The sequence below is a fragment of the Corylus avellana genome, chromosome ca1, assembly GCF_901000735.1.
Source record: "Corylus avellana chromosome ca1, CavTom2PMs-1.0".
Lineage (NCBI taxonomy): Eukaryota > Viridiplantae > Streptophyta > Magnoliopsida > Fagales > Betulaceae > Corylus > Corylus avellana.
Window position 1 is genome coordinate 1440344 of NC_081541.1, and position 16940 is coordinate 1457283.

The 16940-nt window shown below is 33.2% G+C and overlaps 1 protein-coding gene and 1 pseudogene across 1 annotated transcript; both read left to right on the forward strand.

Moving 5' to 3' along the window:
- The first annotated feature begins 811 nt into the window (after positions 1-811).
- LOC132163001 (putative cyclic nucleotide-gated ion channel 9) lies at positions 812-5422 on the forward strand (annotated as a pseudogene).
- Positions 5423-8633: 3211 nt separating this feature from the next.
- Positions 8634-16551, forward strand: LOC132167200 (silicon efflux transporter LSI2-like). The gene is made up of 4 exons (XM_059578108.1): positions 8634-8724; positions 13796-15105; positions 15280-15469; positions 16220-16551. The coding sequence occupies exons 2-4, from the start codon at positions 13912-13914 to the stop codon at positions 16480-16482; spliced, it is 1647 nt and encodes a 548-aa protein (XP_059434091.1). The 5' UTR covers positions 8634-8724; positions 13796-13911; the 3' UTR covers positions 16483-16551.
- Positions 16552-16940: the final 389 nt, after the last annotated feature.

Here is a 16940-nt window from a genome sequence, read left to right on the forward strand (position 1 = left end):
TTTATATTTTCGATTTATGTTTGTAAAATTTTTATTTCTCAACTCCCCACATGATCTCTATTGGGATAGCGAGGTTTTATTATTATTATTATTTTATTTTTTTGGGTGAGTGCAATGTCGAGGTTTTAGTCAATTAGCAAATTGCATTAGTAATCTTTTTTTTTTCTTCAATATATTTCTTGTCATTTATTTTGCTGGGAAGTTGCCAAGTTTGAATTACTCCTGCACTATCATTCGCTCTGACTTGACTTTGTAATAATGTATTAATTTTTCGTCAGTTTTTGAGCGATTTTATCCGAATTAAAAAAAAAAACCAATAAAGGAAGACCCGAAACTCCTTGTAAAAAAAAAAAACAAAAAACAAACAGAAAAAGAAGAAAACTTAATCATAACGAATAAATAACTATTTATAATCAGCAAGAGTTGCTCTTGTGTATTACTTGCAGCTGCAGTCTCTTTAAGTACTCCCACAGCAAAGATCCAATTTCTGCCACTCTTTGCTTAATTTCTCCAGATCTTCGTCTCCATTGTTCATCTTGATCGATTTATCAGGTTCAATTCTCCAACCCATATTTGCTCTTATTACTTTTCCTAAACAACCCATAGTTTTTTTTAATCCATTTTTAAGTGATTTTACAGAAATCTTTGCTTCTTCATATGATCATGTCTGCAGAGTCTCAATTGCACTTAAGAGTATATATGTGAAAAGTGGAGTTTGTCTCATCTGTTTTCCATTTTTTTTTCAGGAATCTTCTTACCTCAATAGTACTCTTGTCGTTGGAAAAGTAGTTCGTGGGTACTTGATTCAGTGATGAGTTACCATGGCCGGCATCGGCAAGAGAAAGGGTTGAGGTTAGCATCTTCTTCTTCTTCCTCCTATCATTGTAAACATTTCTCAAAGGATTTTTTATGAGGGTGATCGAAAGGCACCACTAATTACAGCATCTTGGAAATTACAGCATCTTTGGAAATGTTTTGTTGGTAATTAATTAACTAGGTTTATCATCAAATGGTTTTCATAACTTTAATGCTTTGTTTATTTCCTATCCTTATCTACAATCTATTCTATCAGTCAAGGCCAGTGAACCAGTTGATATCCAACTATCGAACTTTCAACCTTTCTCTTAAAGACTGTTCGAAATAAATCTTTCTTTCTTCTCATGAGTACAGATATCGGTTTCCTGATTTGGATACAGTGTCTCCGACTCTTAAAGACTGTTTCAATTAAATACCAACATCCAATTCACTATTTTAACTATTTATTTTTATTATTTTATTGAAATATTATTTTTTAAAGAAAAAGAGAATCATTTTATATATATATATGTTGATGCTGTTTTTGGTATGGTTTGACTGTCGATGAATTGTTTGCAAAATAATAAGTGCGTCAAAGAATCTCGGCCTTGGTCGGAGATTCTCCGATATTTAAGTTAACACTTTTATATGAAGTCAAAATATAGCATGAGCTCAGGTCTTTTTGAGAATGATTTGATCGATCTCTTTTATTTGATTTTATGCAACTGCTCTCTCCATGTTCCACGTTGAGGTGGTTGATAGATAGTGAGAACTAGTTTAGAGATAATACAGGTAATTGATAGATTATGAGTTGTCCACATTCAGATAATGATTAAGAGATAATAGAAGATGTTTGAGAGATAATCTCATAACGCTTGAATCTAACCCATAGTAGATTATATATATATATATATATATATATATATATAGAGGATTACTTTTCTTATGCATTTTTATTTTTATTTTTTTTGTAAGTAGTTTTCTTATGATTGAGTATATAAATATTTAACAAATTGCATCAAATTTATTGGCCACTATAGCAACTAGCTATTTTTTTATTTATTTGGGTCAAAGTTGCTAGCTTTTGTTTCCTCTGCTAATGTGAATGCTCTCAATTATGCATAGTTTCTTGGTCAAAAATAATTTTGTATTGATTAATTAGAATCCTAAAAATAATCATTAAAATATCTTTGGTGGCCGTCGATGGTTGGGAGGTGTGATGTTCGTGGATATGGGCCCGGGCTGGCAATGGGTGGACTTTGAGGTGACGATTTTTTAATTTTGGGGCCGAAGATTTGGTGGCCGGCCGGTAACACAACTAAACAAATTTAGGGGAAATCAGAGCCCAAATTAGGGGAGAGGAGAGCTGGAGGGAGTTAGAGAAAGAGAGGGGCGAAGAGAGTTTTTATTTATTTGTTTATTTTTTTTATAGACATTTTAGGTTAACTTGTACTTTGGAAAATGCTGGTCCTCTCCTCTGTAGTTGTTACTCTAATCTCAAAGTTAAATAATAAAATTTGAGAAATAAATTTAATTATATAATTAACATGATAAATATTACATTTAAGTTGTAATAGGACTTGTAGTCAAAGCTATATCCAAAGTAGCACTCCTTTTTTATTACACTATACTGCTAAAAAAGGTTTTGGCTTATAAGGTATAGTGAAAAAATTATAGCATATGGGCTGTATTTGGTTGTATTTTTTCAACAGCCGGTCCAAATTTAATTTTACTCATTCTCTCTTTCTTATGAAATACTTGGAATTAAAACCAAACGGTTAGAAAAATACCTTGGTTCAACTACTAACATATACATTGCAAATATAAATAATTGAAAGCAGAAAACTTCTAAACAACTAGATCAATTGGAGGATGGAAGAACAAGTTCCATGTATATGAGAATATATGATTAACCTGATTCTTAATTTGCTTGCTATATATGTTGTGTTCAGGAATCAAGATACTGAGGGGCAAGTTTCCAAAACTGATGGAGATGACTCCGGACAAAAGCGAACAACAAAAAAGACAATTCTTGACCCAGAGGGGTGGCTGCTTCAGTGGTGGAATATAATGTTTGCAGTGTCATGTGTCATTGCAGTATCAGTGGACCCTTTGTTCTTTTACCTTTCTGTCATCAATGGAGATGCCAAGTGCGTTTGGTTAGACAAAAGATTGAAGATCGTAGCCATTACTTTGAGATTTGTCATAGATTTCATTTATGTTATGAATATAATCTTACAATTTATTTGTCCTTACGTCGACGAGGACTCTCGTAAGCTTCTACGAATTATAATAGTTAGAGATCCTTAGCAAATCGCAAACCGCTACTTCTTCTCCCGGTACTTCGTAATTGATGTTCTCGCTATTCTTCCCATCCCACAGGTAATCAAGGAACACTATCTCATTAAAATTCCACACACACACACACACACACACACACACACACATATATATATATATCTTACGGTCTGTTTTAATTTGTGCAGGTTTTATTTCCAATTATTTTTTCAAAAGTGAGAGGTTCAAATTTTTGGACAAAATTAAAGGAAGTTCCTGAATGCTGTTGTTTTCTGCCAATATGTACCAAGAATTCTCCGAATCTACATATCGTGGATAAATCTTACCAAGTCTGCCAGCAAACTTGCTAGACTTGTTTGGATTAAAGCTGCATTTAATTTCTTTCTCTATATTCTTGCCAGCCATGTAAATTTGATTATCAATATCATGTTCATTTTACGTCATAAATTTTTTTTTATTGCTTATTTCATTTTTTGTTTTCTTTCAATAAGTGTCGTATGTTTATCATTTATCAAGGTTTCCTTAGATTTCTGTATATAATGAATTGACCTTGGTAAATAAGCATGCATTGCGCACCTACTTTATATCCATGTGTGATTAATTATATAGTACTACCATTTCCAGTCTAAACTTGACACGTGAATGAAAGTAACTAGCTAGGACCTGTGCTCTACTTAGAAATGTTTGATACTTTATTTTTATTCGAAAATCGATCACATAGTGCTGATGAGACAATTTCGAGTAACCTTTAAATTGTTATATCTGTAAGATTGTCTCGTTCTTTTGTAGTTTTTTGTTAGAATATCTGCAGAATTGACTTATCTTTTTGGTTCTTTAATTAGGTACTGGGTACTTTTTGGTACTTATTTTCTGTCCAACGAGAGACGGCTTGTTGGCACAAAGCGTGTGAAATGCAAAAGCTCTCGCACTGTTTCTGGTGGGGCCTACGAAATTTGAGGTTTACACATGTTAAACTCTTTTTACGACAGTATGAGATGTGAATTTCCACTTTTGTTTTAATTAATTACCATTCATCCAAAAGAATACTACATTATTTTGATATATATATATATATATATGCTATCTCATACATGATAGTTTCTTCAATATTTGCAGTGCCTTCGGTCAAAACCTTCAAACAAGTACATATTTCTGGAAAAACTGCTTCGCAGTTTGTATTTCAATCTTTGGCTTACTACTGTTTCTGCATTTTATTGGGAATTTGCAGGTTGGTGCTCAACATCTTTTTAATCTTTAGGGTGCTTGATTATATAATTATGAGTATGAGTGTTATTGATGATTTCTTTATACACGCATGTAGAAGGACTGCTCAACATGCATTTGTTATTAGAATATTGATTAATTAGTGACTAAATTTATCGGTTCCTATCAATCAAAGATTTAAAGATGAGCTGTAATTTATCAATAGAATTTGATGATCTAAACTTGTCATGTATCAGACATATATACAGTTGGCAACTGAAAGTTCAAAAGAAATTATAAAAAACATGAGAGTTAAAGAACGAGAAATAGAACTATGGATATCTAGAAACCAGTTCCCTAGTACTATAGAAGAGGAGATCATGCCCATCGTTCAACACATGCTGGAAGAAAAGAAAGATGTTGACGTGCAAAATCTGCTATCTCATCTTCCCATTGAACTTGGAAGGAAGATTATGCGCTATATCTGCTTACCCATGCTAAAGCAAGTGAGTTCCCTTCGCTTCCTTTTTGATAATTTAATTGGATTGTGATTTGTGATAGTGTTAAATACAAATATTCTCATTATTCTTCTCGATTGTTTATTTGCTAGGTGCCACAGCTTCAAGGAAAAGGTGAACAACTTTTACAGTTGATTTGCGGGTATCTGAAGCCAATGCACTACAACCAGCACAACTACATTGTGAGGGAGGGAGAACTACTTGATGCGATGCTCTTCATAACGCGAGGCATCATATGGAACTTCACCACCGGTATTAATGCTAAGAGAAGCGCCAAGTGTATTGAGAAAGGTAGTTTCTATGGAGAAAAACTTCTAGATTGGGGGTTGGAATGCTCTGTTGCATCACCCAACCTATCCGACCTCCCAATCTCTCTCAAAACTGCGAAAACGCACACAAAAGTTGAAGCATTTGCTCTAATGGCCAAAGACTTGAGGACTATAGATTCCCGGTGTACTGAAGCAGCTTCTTCTGTACAAGCACTAATTGTAGTAGCATTTCGGCGAATTAATGAAAGGAATAATGAAAAGTCGTCTCTCCAATTGATTGCAGGGAAGAGGAAAATTGAATTGTCGTCTGCCCTGTTGCCCAAGGGGAACAAAAGCTAGTTAAATTCTCATGCTCTTGGTGTTGAAAAATGAAAAGCAATAGTTTGTTTTAGAGGCCTTTGCATTAAGTTGTGTACAAAAATTAACAGATTATTTGCTGAACGTAGGCCCATATTGGGATGGGCTTGGGTTTGCTCGATGGTGGTGATAACGGGTTTAGCCGATTGTATCCGGGTAAGGTCAGGGTTTTTTGGAAGATTCACTTGAAGACCCAATTAGACATTTTCCGAGCGTAAAGCCTGTGATCTTGCCCATGATTTGTTTGGTGAGAATGAACAAAATATAATGGGATTTTGTTACGTTAACGGTATATATAGTACCACGTCATTTAAAATTTTAAATGATATGGTAATATATACACTTGTGTTTAAGAATGTTGGAATCAGTGTAGCCGAGTTACTCTTAAGTTTAACAATTTCTAAAGACTGAGTTGAAGGTGGCCAAACCACTTCCAAGAGGATAGTGAAATCAGGGATATGCTTTTTTGCATTCTACAAGCCATCTCCTCACCATGTCTTTTCTCTTAATCTTTTTTTTTTTTTTTTTTGAAAAAATCAAAATGTTAAAGTGAAGAGATGGTGGGGAGATGGTTTAATTTGTAGAATGCATTGTAGCATTCCTCAGTCAAATCACATTCTTAAAAGCCATTCCTAACCACTTTTTTTTTCGAGTAATTCTAGAAGGCTCTCTAGTGTCCTTCTTAAGTTTCTCCAACAATGATGTGGCTATTAAAAATACTATTTGATCAAAATCCAATAATGATCAATCACAAGTCCAATGGTAATTTTAATAGCCACATTATTCTTGGAGGGACTTAAGAGAGACACAAGAGGGACTTGTAGCATTAATCATTTTTTCCCCCTTTCCTTTTCATTTTTTTTTTTCATAACTTTTTTATTTTATTTTTTGTTTCTATATGGTATATTTTTAATTTTAAATGATGTGGTGAAGTTATAATAATAAGTGTTGATTCAATGATATGTATATGTGTTATAATTTTATTAGATATGACATGGTCATTCGCCTACATGTCACTCTTCATCACTAAAAAACCTAACGTAAGGAGTACGGAGAAAATGATTTGATAACGAAGCATTATAGTTTAAAAGAGTGATGGATTTGATAAGTTTCAAACCTGAATGATGAATTTGGTAAAAGGTTAAACTACTGGATTCTCTACAGTATTTTTCTCTTTTTATTTTTATTTTTTTTGAAAAGTAATTTTATCTTAAAAAAATATATTTGCTTAGTAAAAAGCTTCCCTTTACATTGGTTTTACTCAATTTCATGTGTGCCCCTTATGTCCATATGTGCTGCCTTGGTTTCATGATGTTGCTTATGGCCTTAAGGCCATGAACATCTGTACATTTTTTTATTTTTTATTTTTAGGATAAAGTTTATTTAACACCCTCAAATTATCACCCTAATGACAATTTATCCCCAAACTATCAATTGTGACAATTTACCTTCCAAACTACCAAAATAATGACAATGTACCCTCAAATGCAAGCAAAATGACGAAATTACCCCTATAGAATTTTCAATAAGACAAAAATACCCTTAAAATTTTGAAATAAATAAATAAATTTTAGTATTTTGTTTTTATTTTAGTAAGGGTAATTTTGTCATTTTGTTAAAATTTTGGTTATATTATCATTGTTTTGGAATTAGATGATAAATTGTCGCAATTGATAGTTTGAGAGATAGATTGTCATTGGGGTGATAATTTAAGGGAGTTAAATAGACTTTACCCTTTTTTGGTTCTTTCCCCGGGAGGAGGAAGGTGAAGATGACGTCAAGTGGTGATCATCATTCCTCTTATGCCCTGGTCAACACAAGTACTGTTACACATATGGATTTATTTGAAATTAATTAAAAATTCTATATATAGACATAATTTATAATTTTCTTGAGCTGTGCGTGCGAGGAGAAAACTTCTTAGATGTTTCTAGGTGGGTAATATTCATGATCTACCGGTCTAATGCTGACTTGTATGCAGTATTCCTCTTAAGAAGTATAAAATATTGTTTTGGGCCAAAGAAAAAAAAAAAAAAAAGGGGAAGAAAAGCTATATATATATATATTCCTCTTCAGCAGTGAAGTATTACGGATTGTCAAGATTAATGGATTTCAGTCTAGAAGGAATGTGTGCACGTTTAACTAGGAGTTGGACGTATCAATTTCTTTGAATATTTTATAATTAGTATGATTATCATGTAAGCTTAACGATATTATATATATTTGAACATGCATGGAACTTAAGGCACGACAAATGGTATCTCGACAAAGCTACAATGATTCCATTTACTTGTAAATCATTGTCATGATACGAAGAGAGAGAGGAGCTGATATTTATTCTTAAAGTAAGGTGAACGTTGGGTTTACTTTTTATCTTTTTATTTATTTTACTTTTTACTTAGCCCCCCATGATATATATATATATCGCAATGTCGACATTTTAGTCAATTAACAAATTAATTGCACAACAAGTTATATATAGTTCTTAAACGTTTGATTTTGCTAGGAAGCTGCCTAGTTCCATTTTATTCTGTACTACCATTCGGATTCCGTGGCCGACTTGACTTTGGAATCAATATTGAATTTTCATTGGTTGCAAAGAAGACTTGAGGGATCTGCGTGTCAAAAAAGCAAAAAGAAAGGAAGACACCACGTGCGAACGAATGGTCATAAAAAAAATAAAAAATTAACGAATAAATTTATAACCGCGACAGTTTGCAGCTGCAGAGTTTTCAATCCTAGCTACAACGAATCCAATTTCTGCCCATCTCCATTGCTCTCCTCGAGTTTATCAGGTTCATTTCACTGTTTATATGTATAATCTCTAATTAAGATGACTATTTTTTATTATTACATTTCCTAAACAACGGAGCAATTATTTTTTGGTCCCTTTTACATACCGATGAGATATGTATCTGATGCCAAGCATTAATGTTTTCTTGGTCTGAGTATTTGCATTGAGTATGCTATATATATATAGCTCATATGGTGCAGAGTCTTGCGTTTCTTCCCTGAAAGAAATCATATATATGGTGCACGACCTGAGAGATTGCACTTAAATTTTGCTTTTTCTGAGGTTGCACTTAGATTAATATATATATATATATGGAAAGTGGGGTTTTGTCTAATCTGTTTTCCAGTTTTTAAGGAATCTAAACTCATACTTTTGTCGTTGTAATTGTAGTTCGTGGTCGTGTGGGTGAGGACGTTAATTGTGTCGTTTACAATTAAGCTTGAGTTATGAGTTCCCGTGGGCATCGGCATGCACAAGACAACTGGATGAGGTTAGCATCTTCTACTTCTTCTTCTTCTTCTTCTTCTATATGTTCTAACTTATATATCTATATGGTCTTTACAGAAAGAAAAAAAAAAAAAAAATTAATTCCTTATAGATATGATTATTATCACTGTAAATATGAGAATAATCAGCATCCTTCATTATTATTATTTTGTTTTAATAACTTATTTTGGTGCTTAAGGCTTTAATAAGGTAGCCCAATTTTGAACCAATCTCTTAAACGCTGTTGAAAATAAATCATTCTTTCTTTCTTCTCACGAAAAGTACTTGCGTAATTCCCCAGTTCCCCTTCCCTTGATCGGCGAATGTACGTGTTCGACAAGTCGTTGTCCCATGATTACGATCTTATCCATTTTACTTGAAATAGAAATGATTTATTTTATGATCAAATTAAATTTGAGTAATATGGTATGTTGTTATTTATATAAATGAAATGACATGTGATAGTTAGTCATTTATTTTTTATATTAATTAGTGATGATTTAAGGGTTGATCTTGACTACCACTTCATCAAGTTGTATTGCAATTATATAATAGTCTATTAAATAACATTATTTACTAAATTTTACAGCAAGTTGTTATGAGTGATTCTAGAAATCCCTTTTGTGTCCATCTTAAGTCTCTCCAAGAATGATGTAGTCGTTGCCAAAGCATATCCAACAAAATATATAGTTAAATAGTTTATAATCAAAATATTTTTTGTGTATCTCATTCACTATATAGCACACTACATCAACAATGTATTATTATTTTTTTCTTTCTCTTTTTCTTTAAGAAAACAATAGAAAAAACTATAAAAAGAATAAATAAAATAAAGAATAAAATATAAATGTTAATTTGTGTGTATATAGAGAAAACAGTAACTAAAATAAAAATCTTAAATTTTAAACTAAATATTTTAGTTTTGCATGGGTGAATCTTTATGATCAACGCTAGGCTAGGGGACCCTTGGCATGCAGTTAACTAGAACAAGAGCGTAGGGAATGTCTACTTGTCTCGTACATATATCGCTTACGTATACTTTTCTTATATTCCTTAATCATATTAATTATTTTGCTGGGAAGTTCCAATTAAGTTCCATTTTTTTTTTCTTTCTGCACTACCATATATTCTCTGGCTGACTTGACTTTGTAATTTTTGCTGGGAAGTTGCCAATTATACCCTTGGCTGACTTGACTTTTCTTATATTCCTTAATCATATTAATTATTTTGCTGGGAAATTGCCAATTAAGTTCCATTTTTTTTTCTTTGATCGATATTGAATTTTCATCAGTTGCCGAGATAGACTTGAAGGATGCCAGCTGTGAAAAAAACAAAAAAAGAAAGACTTGAAGAAGTGTCTCTACCACACGGATGGTTGACTGACAAATAACGAATAAATATCTACAACCGCGACAAATGCTCTTGTTTATTAGTTGCAGATGCAGAGTACTCGTAAATCCTACAAATAAACCACTCTTTGCTTTGTCCAAATTAACTGCTATTTGCTGATTCATTTATCATCATATCTTATGCTGCAGAGTATTACGTTTCTACCTGCGAGGATGCACTTTGATGAATATACAAACTGTGGTGTTCGACTAATCTGTTTTGCAGTTTTTCAGGAATCTAAACGCATACTGTTGTCGTTCTAATAGCAGTTGGTGGGTTAGGACGTTGTATCGTACGTTTATAAGCTTTAGTTATGAATAGTTGGCATCGGCTGAAGAAAGGGACGAGGTTAGCTAGCATCTTCTACTTGTTCTTTTTACGTTCTATATTATTTATATGGTCGTTCGATCGTTTCCTTATAGATACGATTATTATCTTTGTAAAAATTTCACAAACTCAAAGGATTTTGTATGTGACAGGAAGGCACTATTTCCGCATCTTTCAAATATTTTGTTGCTTTACGGGACCTAACTATATATATATTTATCATCAACATTTTCTTTCCTTCTTTTTTTTTTTTTTTTTTAATTTTTTATTTTACTTTTTATTTTTAATGTAAATGGTTAAGTGATTTTTATTTTGAAGAGAAAACTTCCATTAAAAAATATATGAATACAGGTCCAAAATAAACTTTATTGATATGATATGTATATGTTATCATCACATAATCTAAAATTTTTAAAAGATGAAATATCATTTCTAATAATATTAGATGTAATAAAACATAACCATAAAATATGAACATAAATTTCCTCCAATACACAGTTGGGGTGGCGATGTCGTTCCTCCCATGTACAACACATTCCGTACGTGGATTTACAAAATTAACTCCATTCGTGGTTATAGAATCTACCGCTGTGAGTAGTCAATATTGTATTATTATTGAACTCGAAATGTAGTCTATTTTTCACGTGAAAAATAGAGTAATGCTAAAAGTTATTGTTGTATCACTCAAAAAATGATGTGGCTTATAAAATTATCAGTCTTTTTGATTAATTATTATTAAATTTTAATCAAATAATAATTTTAAAAATTATATCAATTTGAGATTGACACAAGAAGAATACAATAATATATAACTTCTACAATTACTCTGGAAAAGGTCATTTCTATACATAAAACTCCAAGAACAGGTGTCGTGGAAGTTTCTTCTCTAACGTACGTACGGTTAGCAATCTCAAGAATATACTCCCAAAACTGGTGGAAATTTAGAATATACTCCAAATCATGCATGGTGACGTTTCTTGAATTTTCTCCACACATGTAATATCTGTCTATCCAACGAGAGCGTAGGCGTGCATTAGCCGCCTCATGTTGGGAATCTTGCATTTAATTTCCTGCCCTTTTGCGGCCGGACCCTTGGCAGTTAGTACAAGACCTGAGTGAATATCACTTAGTTTTCTTATATTATTTCCTAATTATTTTATTTTGTTGGAAAGTTCCTGCTGCTTTTTTATTTTTTATTTTTTATTTTTTTGCATTACTGTTTAACTATTGAATTAATAACTAACTTTTTTTTATTAGCTTAAACTTTTAAAATAAGCAATTATTTAGTATGCATATTAGAACAGATCGAGGTCCTTAACTATCAAAAGTAACTTGAATATGTAAAATTCATATGTGAGTCTCACATATTTAAAAATAAATTTATTAAAGAAAAAAATAATACAAGACAATAAAAATAAATATTTTTATTGATTAAATTATTAAAATATTCTCTTTTTATTTATTTAAAATTTTAAAATAAGTGATGATGTAATAGTTGTCGAATGCCGACTTAGTTTTGAATGAATATGGAATTTTCATCGGATGCCAAGAAAGAGTTGAAGGATGACAATGAAAAGAAAAAACAAAAAGGAAAGACTTCTTGTTTATTAGTTGCAGCCACTATATATTTGCTTAATTAATTTGTCCAGTCTAGCTCCTGGCCGTCTCCCTTGCTCTCCTCGAGTTTATCAATATGAAAAGTGGTGTTTGCCTAATGTGTTTTCCAGTTTTTCAGGAGGAATCTAAACTCATACTGTTGTGCTTGTAATATAAGCTTTAGTTATGAGTAATTGGCAACGGCAAAAGAAAGGAATGAGATTAGCATCTTCTAATAATAATATATAGATATGATTATTATCATTGTAAACAATATTTCTCAAACGGACTCATAACTTTTCGAAATAGGCCTATTATGGTGTTTTCGTCCTTTCTTAAGACTCTTTTTAGGGCTATTTTAGATGATTTTAGTCCTTTTTAAAAATAACATGTGATTCCCCCGTGTTTTTTTAATGAATTTTCTTTTAACTTTGTCTTATTATAAAAAATCATGTGAATCTTACATGTAAATGGACAAATGACATTTTTATAGACTCGATTATTTGGGCATCTCGGTTGTTAAATTAACCAGATTCTTTGCTTAAAGATTATATTGTGTCCCGGAATCAGGATATCGAGGGGCAAGTTTTTCACCTTGAGGGGTTACGTACGGAGTTGATCATGAGTCCCTGATGTGTCATGAAAAGTTTTTCCCCTTTTCCTTCCGTCATATGTGACATTGTGAGAGATCTGTTTGATCTACTTTCTTCCAATTACAACGGACAAAAGTCACTCAATCTAAACTCGTCCAATCCAAAACGAGGAAGACTAATATTCAGAAAAGATTTTAGCTTTTAAATGCAAATCAGACCACTCTAATTTTGATAGTTGCTGATTATCACACTTACTCTCGGTTCAGAGGCTAGACCTGACGTCTTAGTACCTCTTTTCAACTTAGAAATTGTTTGTTTTGATCATTTCTTTTATGCTTTGTAAAGATATTTTTTTAACGGTTTAGATTTAATTCCAAAAAATTTAGAAATAAATCTAGATCCTTAAAATGTTACCAATTTTTTTTTACCATATCTAAGTCAAATCCAATTTTTGGAATCTGGGTATCGTATATTTATTTCTAAATTTAATGACTGTTGAATTAAATGACTGTTGAAGCAGCACCTTCATAAAGATTGTGGGGTAATGCGATACGTCTGACACCTTCACTGATTTGATATTTAGTTCTTATGTATATTTTCATATCCGTTGTATATGCAGAGAATTTCTGAATCTGGGTTTTCGGTTTTTTAAGATTTAGTTTGGAATACTGAGATTGTTGTGGAAGTGACATTTCTTGAAAATAGTTGATCATTAATTCTGTTAATGTCAATATTAATGGGTATTGCAAAGATAAAAATAACAAATTCAAATTGGCTGGATTTTGCTTTTAATGTCAATCTTGGTTCTTCTCTCGGGGAGTTCTAGATAAGAGAAGAAAAAGGAGAAGAAGAAGAAGAAGAAAAACTAGATTAATTGTTAGTGTTCCCCGAACTCGTCAATCCCTATATTACTTGATTTTGATAATGTACTTGTTTTGTGTTAGTTTATTATGCCTTATGATAAATCCAAAGATGCAACAAGTGTCTGCATGCTATCTTCCTAGCACTTGCTATATGCTTACTATTTGCCCTCCAGCAGTTGGACACTGTGCTTCAACGAATTTTGCTATCATGTTGCTCAAGTATCACAATTTTGTATCGAATCTTTGATAGATTCAGAAGATTGAATCTCCACACAATTATAATGTTTAATTGGTTTTTCCTAGCCAGGGTACTTTTCTGTCAAGTAGATTTATGATAATATGGCATCAGCTGTGGAATTTCATTAATACGTTGAGCCCTAAGGACTGTATAACAATAAGACTACGGCTTACTAAGCTGTAAAGATGGCCTTGGCTTCTTCTGTAAAAGTGGTTCTGGGATCACTTGCTTTCGCAATCTTCTGGGTATTGGCGGTCTTCCCAGCCGTTCCTTTTCTACCAATTGGGAAGGATGCTGGGTCCCTCCTAGCTGCTATTCTAATGGTAGTATTCCAAGTCCTAACTCCAGATCAAGCATATAAAGCAATTGATCTACCAACCCTTGGTCTTCTCCTTGGGACAATGGTTGTCAGTGTCTATCTAAAAAGAGCAGACATGTTCAAGTACTTGGAAAATCTTCTCTCATGGAAGAGTAAAGGAGCAAAGGACTTACTTTTTCGAATCTGCCTGATTTCAGCCATTTCAAGTGCCCTTTTTACTATTGATACCTCTTGTGTGGTATTAACTGAATTTGTCTTAAAAATTGCAAGGCAACATAATCTCCCGCCTGAACCTTTCCTTCTTGCCCTGGCCTCTAGTGCAAATATTGGGTCTTCAGCGACTCCAATTGGCAACCCCCAAAATTTGGTTATAGCTGTTCAGAGTAAGATATCTTTTGGGAGTTTTCTAAGTGGAATTCTCCCTGCAATGCTAGTGGGAGTCGTTGTCAATGCTCTAATTCTTCTATCCATGTATTGGAGGTTGTTATCAATTCAGAAGGATGAAACAGATGCAGCTGTAGATGTTGTTGAAGAGGAGGATGTGGATTCTCATCGCTTTTCACCAGCCATGATGTCACATATCACATCCTTGAATTCTCAGGAGTGGTACTCTAGATTGGAAACTATAAATGAGCAAGGCTCTCCCAACGTGCATGGGAACATGGATCATGTTGAGACCATTAGAAACCGGTTAAGTTCAAATGAGAATGAAATCCACAGGGTCCCTTGTGGCACGTTGGATTCTGCAAGGAATTCTAGTGCATCGAAAGAGCTGGAAGTTGTTGTATCTTCTCCCAAAAGGGAGGAGATCATTCCTTCAAAGATTGTTGTTAGATCAATGGACAGACTAAGAGACGCACTTTCTATAGAGTCTTCAGAAGGAAAGGAAGATTTGACCATTAGATGGCAAAGGATGTTGTGGAAGTCGTGTGTTTACCTTATTACTATAGGAATGTTGATTGCTTTGCTCATGGGGCTGAGTATGTCATGGACTACAATTACTGCTGCACTTGCTCTCGTGGTTCTTGATTTCAAGGAATCTAGGCCTTGCCTTGAAAAGGTATAATTTGCTAATTAACATGATGCTGCTTTTCTCCTTTTTCAATTAGTTTTCCCCTTTGTCTATCAATGGGACTTGAAAACTCTAAAGCATACCTTGTAGGAGATTATGAATTACATGGATGGCTTGTTGGAGAGTTTAAAATATCTTAAGTTGATTTCTCTTCTTTGCCAGGTCTCCTATTCGCTTTTGATTTTCTCTTGCGGAATGTTTATCACAGTAGATGGCTTTAACAAAACTGGAATCCCAAGTACTCTATGGGCCCTCATAGCGCCTTATGCACAGATTGATCATGCTAGCGGGATAGCAGTTCTTGCCATTGTCGTTCTTCTCTTGTCAAATTTGGCTTCAAGCATACCAACTGGTATGTTGGTGTATTTCTTCCATGTCTTTTTCTATTATATGTCATCATTCTATTTCTTTTTTGGATCTATCATATATATAAAATTAGCTTCCTAGAGTAACACCTGGCTGTAAAGTCTGTTTATGCAACTTTATGTTAGCAATTGCAAGAATGCCAAGAAATTGCTAGCAGTGCAGTTTTGGAATGCATATGATCTGAACATTTTTTGGCATTTATGGTTTCTTAAGATTTCTGGATGCTATATATTTTGGTATGGTTTGGATTTTGAATACAGAATATGATCTCTTAGGCATGTCAAAGTTTAACCAGTATGGGTTTTTTTCTTGTTCTCAAGCTTTCTTTCTGCACTTGAGACAACTTGATATTAATTGTTCTCATGCATGGTCAAATCTTAATCAAGTTGAGATTGCACCATCGTATACTGAACAGTTGTTTAAGTTTGAGAAGTATCTTTAACTTCCCTTTGTACAAAAGTTGGCACTCTCCTAGGTCATTTTCTCTCAATAAACTGCATCCCTCACCAGAAGAATAAATTTGATTTTTTCCATCCACATATCTCGGTAATCTAAAGTTCCTTTCCATCTACATCTCTGAGAAGATTTGTTTTTTCTTTCATATAAAAATAATCTAGGTTGCATTTAGATGTGGTTTAAATTACTTAATTGATATGAATTTTTGAGCTTTGAGGATTTTGCTCCAACACATGAGGATGAGGGTCGCTTATATATAAATCATGCTTATACTGTGTAGTTTTGTTGCTGGGAGGACAAGTGGCAGAATCGGCTGCTGTAATTTCTGCAGTTCATGAGAAGAAGGCATGGCTCATCTTAGCTTGGGTTAGCACGGTAGTTGGGAACCTCTCATTACTGGAATCAGCTGCATACTTAACAGTGTGTGAAGAGGCTCGCAGTGCTCCACGTCTTGGGTACACTTTATCTTTTTGGAGCCATCTCAAATTTGGACTCCCCTCGACTCTTATAGTCACTGCTATTGGTTTGATACTCATACGATGATCATATATGTTGTGTTGGTTTGACAAAACTTTTTAGATAATGTTTTTTGCCAAATGGTTGTTAAGTAATATAAAGATGAAAATAGTTTTGAGTATTTTGTGCTTTTAATTATTTGTTATTACTTTGATTATTATTATTATTTTTTTGTTAAAGAGCAAAAGGCAATTTAAAGTTTTTTATGTTGTAACAATACATGATCTAGAAAAAAAGTGTATAACTATAATGTTCTCCAAAAGCTAGCGAGGATGGTTTTAGATAGATGTCCACATAAGAGATGTATGAGGTAAATTGTGCATCACTTGGCATGTTTAGTGCATAGCTTAATACACATGGAAGGAAGTGGCATATGAGACGTCAACATCATGGGTTTCTCATGTACAGGCAATAAGTTGGGCCATTTCTCCAATTGACCAAACTGGTGACCTAATTCCTCCTTCAATAAAAGATTTGGGCTTGGA

Excerpts from the sequence above, each read along its gene's own strand:
- LOC132167200 (XM_059578108.1), top strand. The coding sequence starts at position 13,912 with ATGGCCTTGGCTTCTTCTGTAAAAGTGGTTCTGGGATCACTTGCTTTC. Across the intron at positions 15,106-15,279 it reads CTAGGCCTTGCCTTGAAAAG|GTCTCCTATTCGCTTTTGAT; the intron begins GTATAATTTGCT and ends CTTCTTTGCCAG. Across the intron at positions 15,470-16,219 it reads GGCTTCAAGCATACCAACTG|TTTTGTTGCTGGGAGGACAA; the intron begins GTATGTTGGTGT and ends TATACTGTGTAG.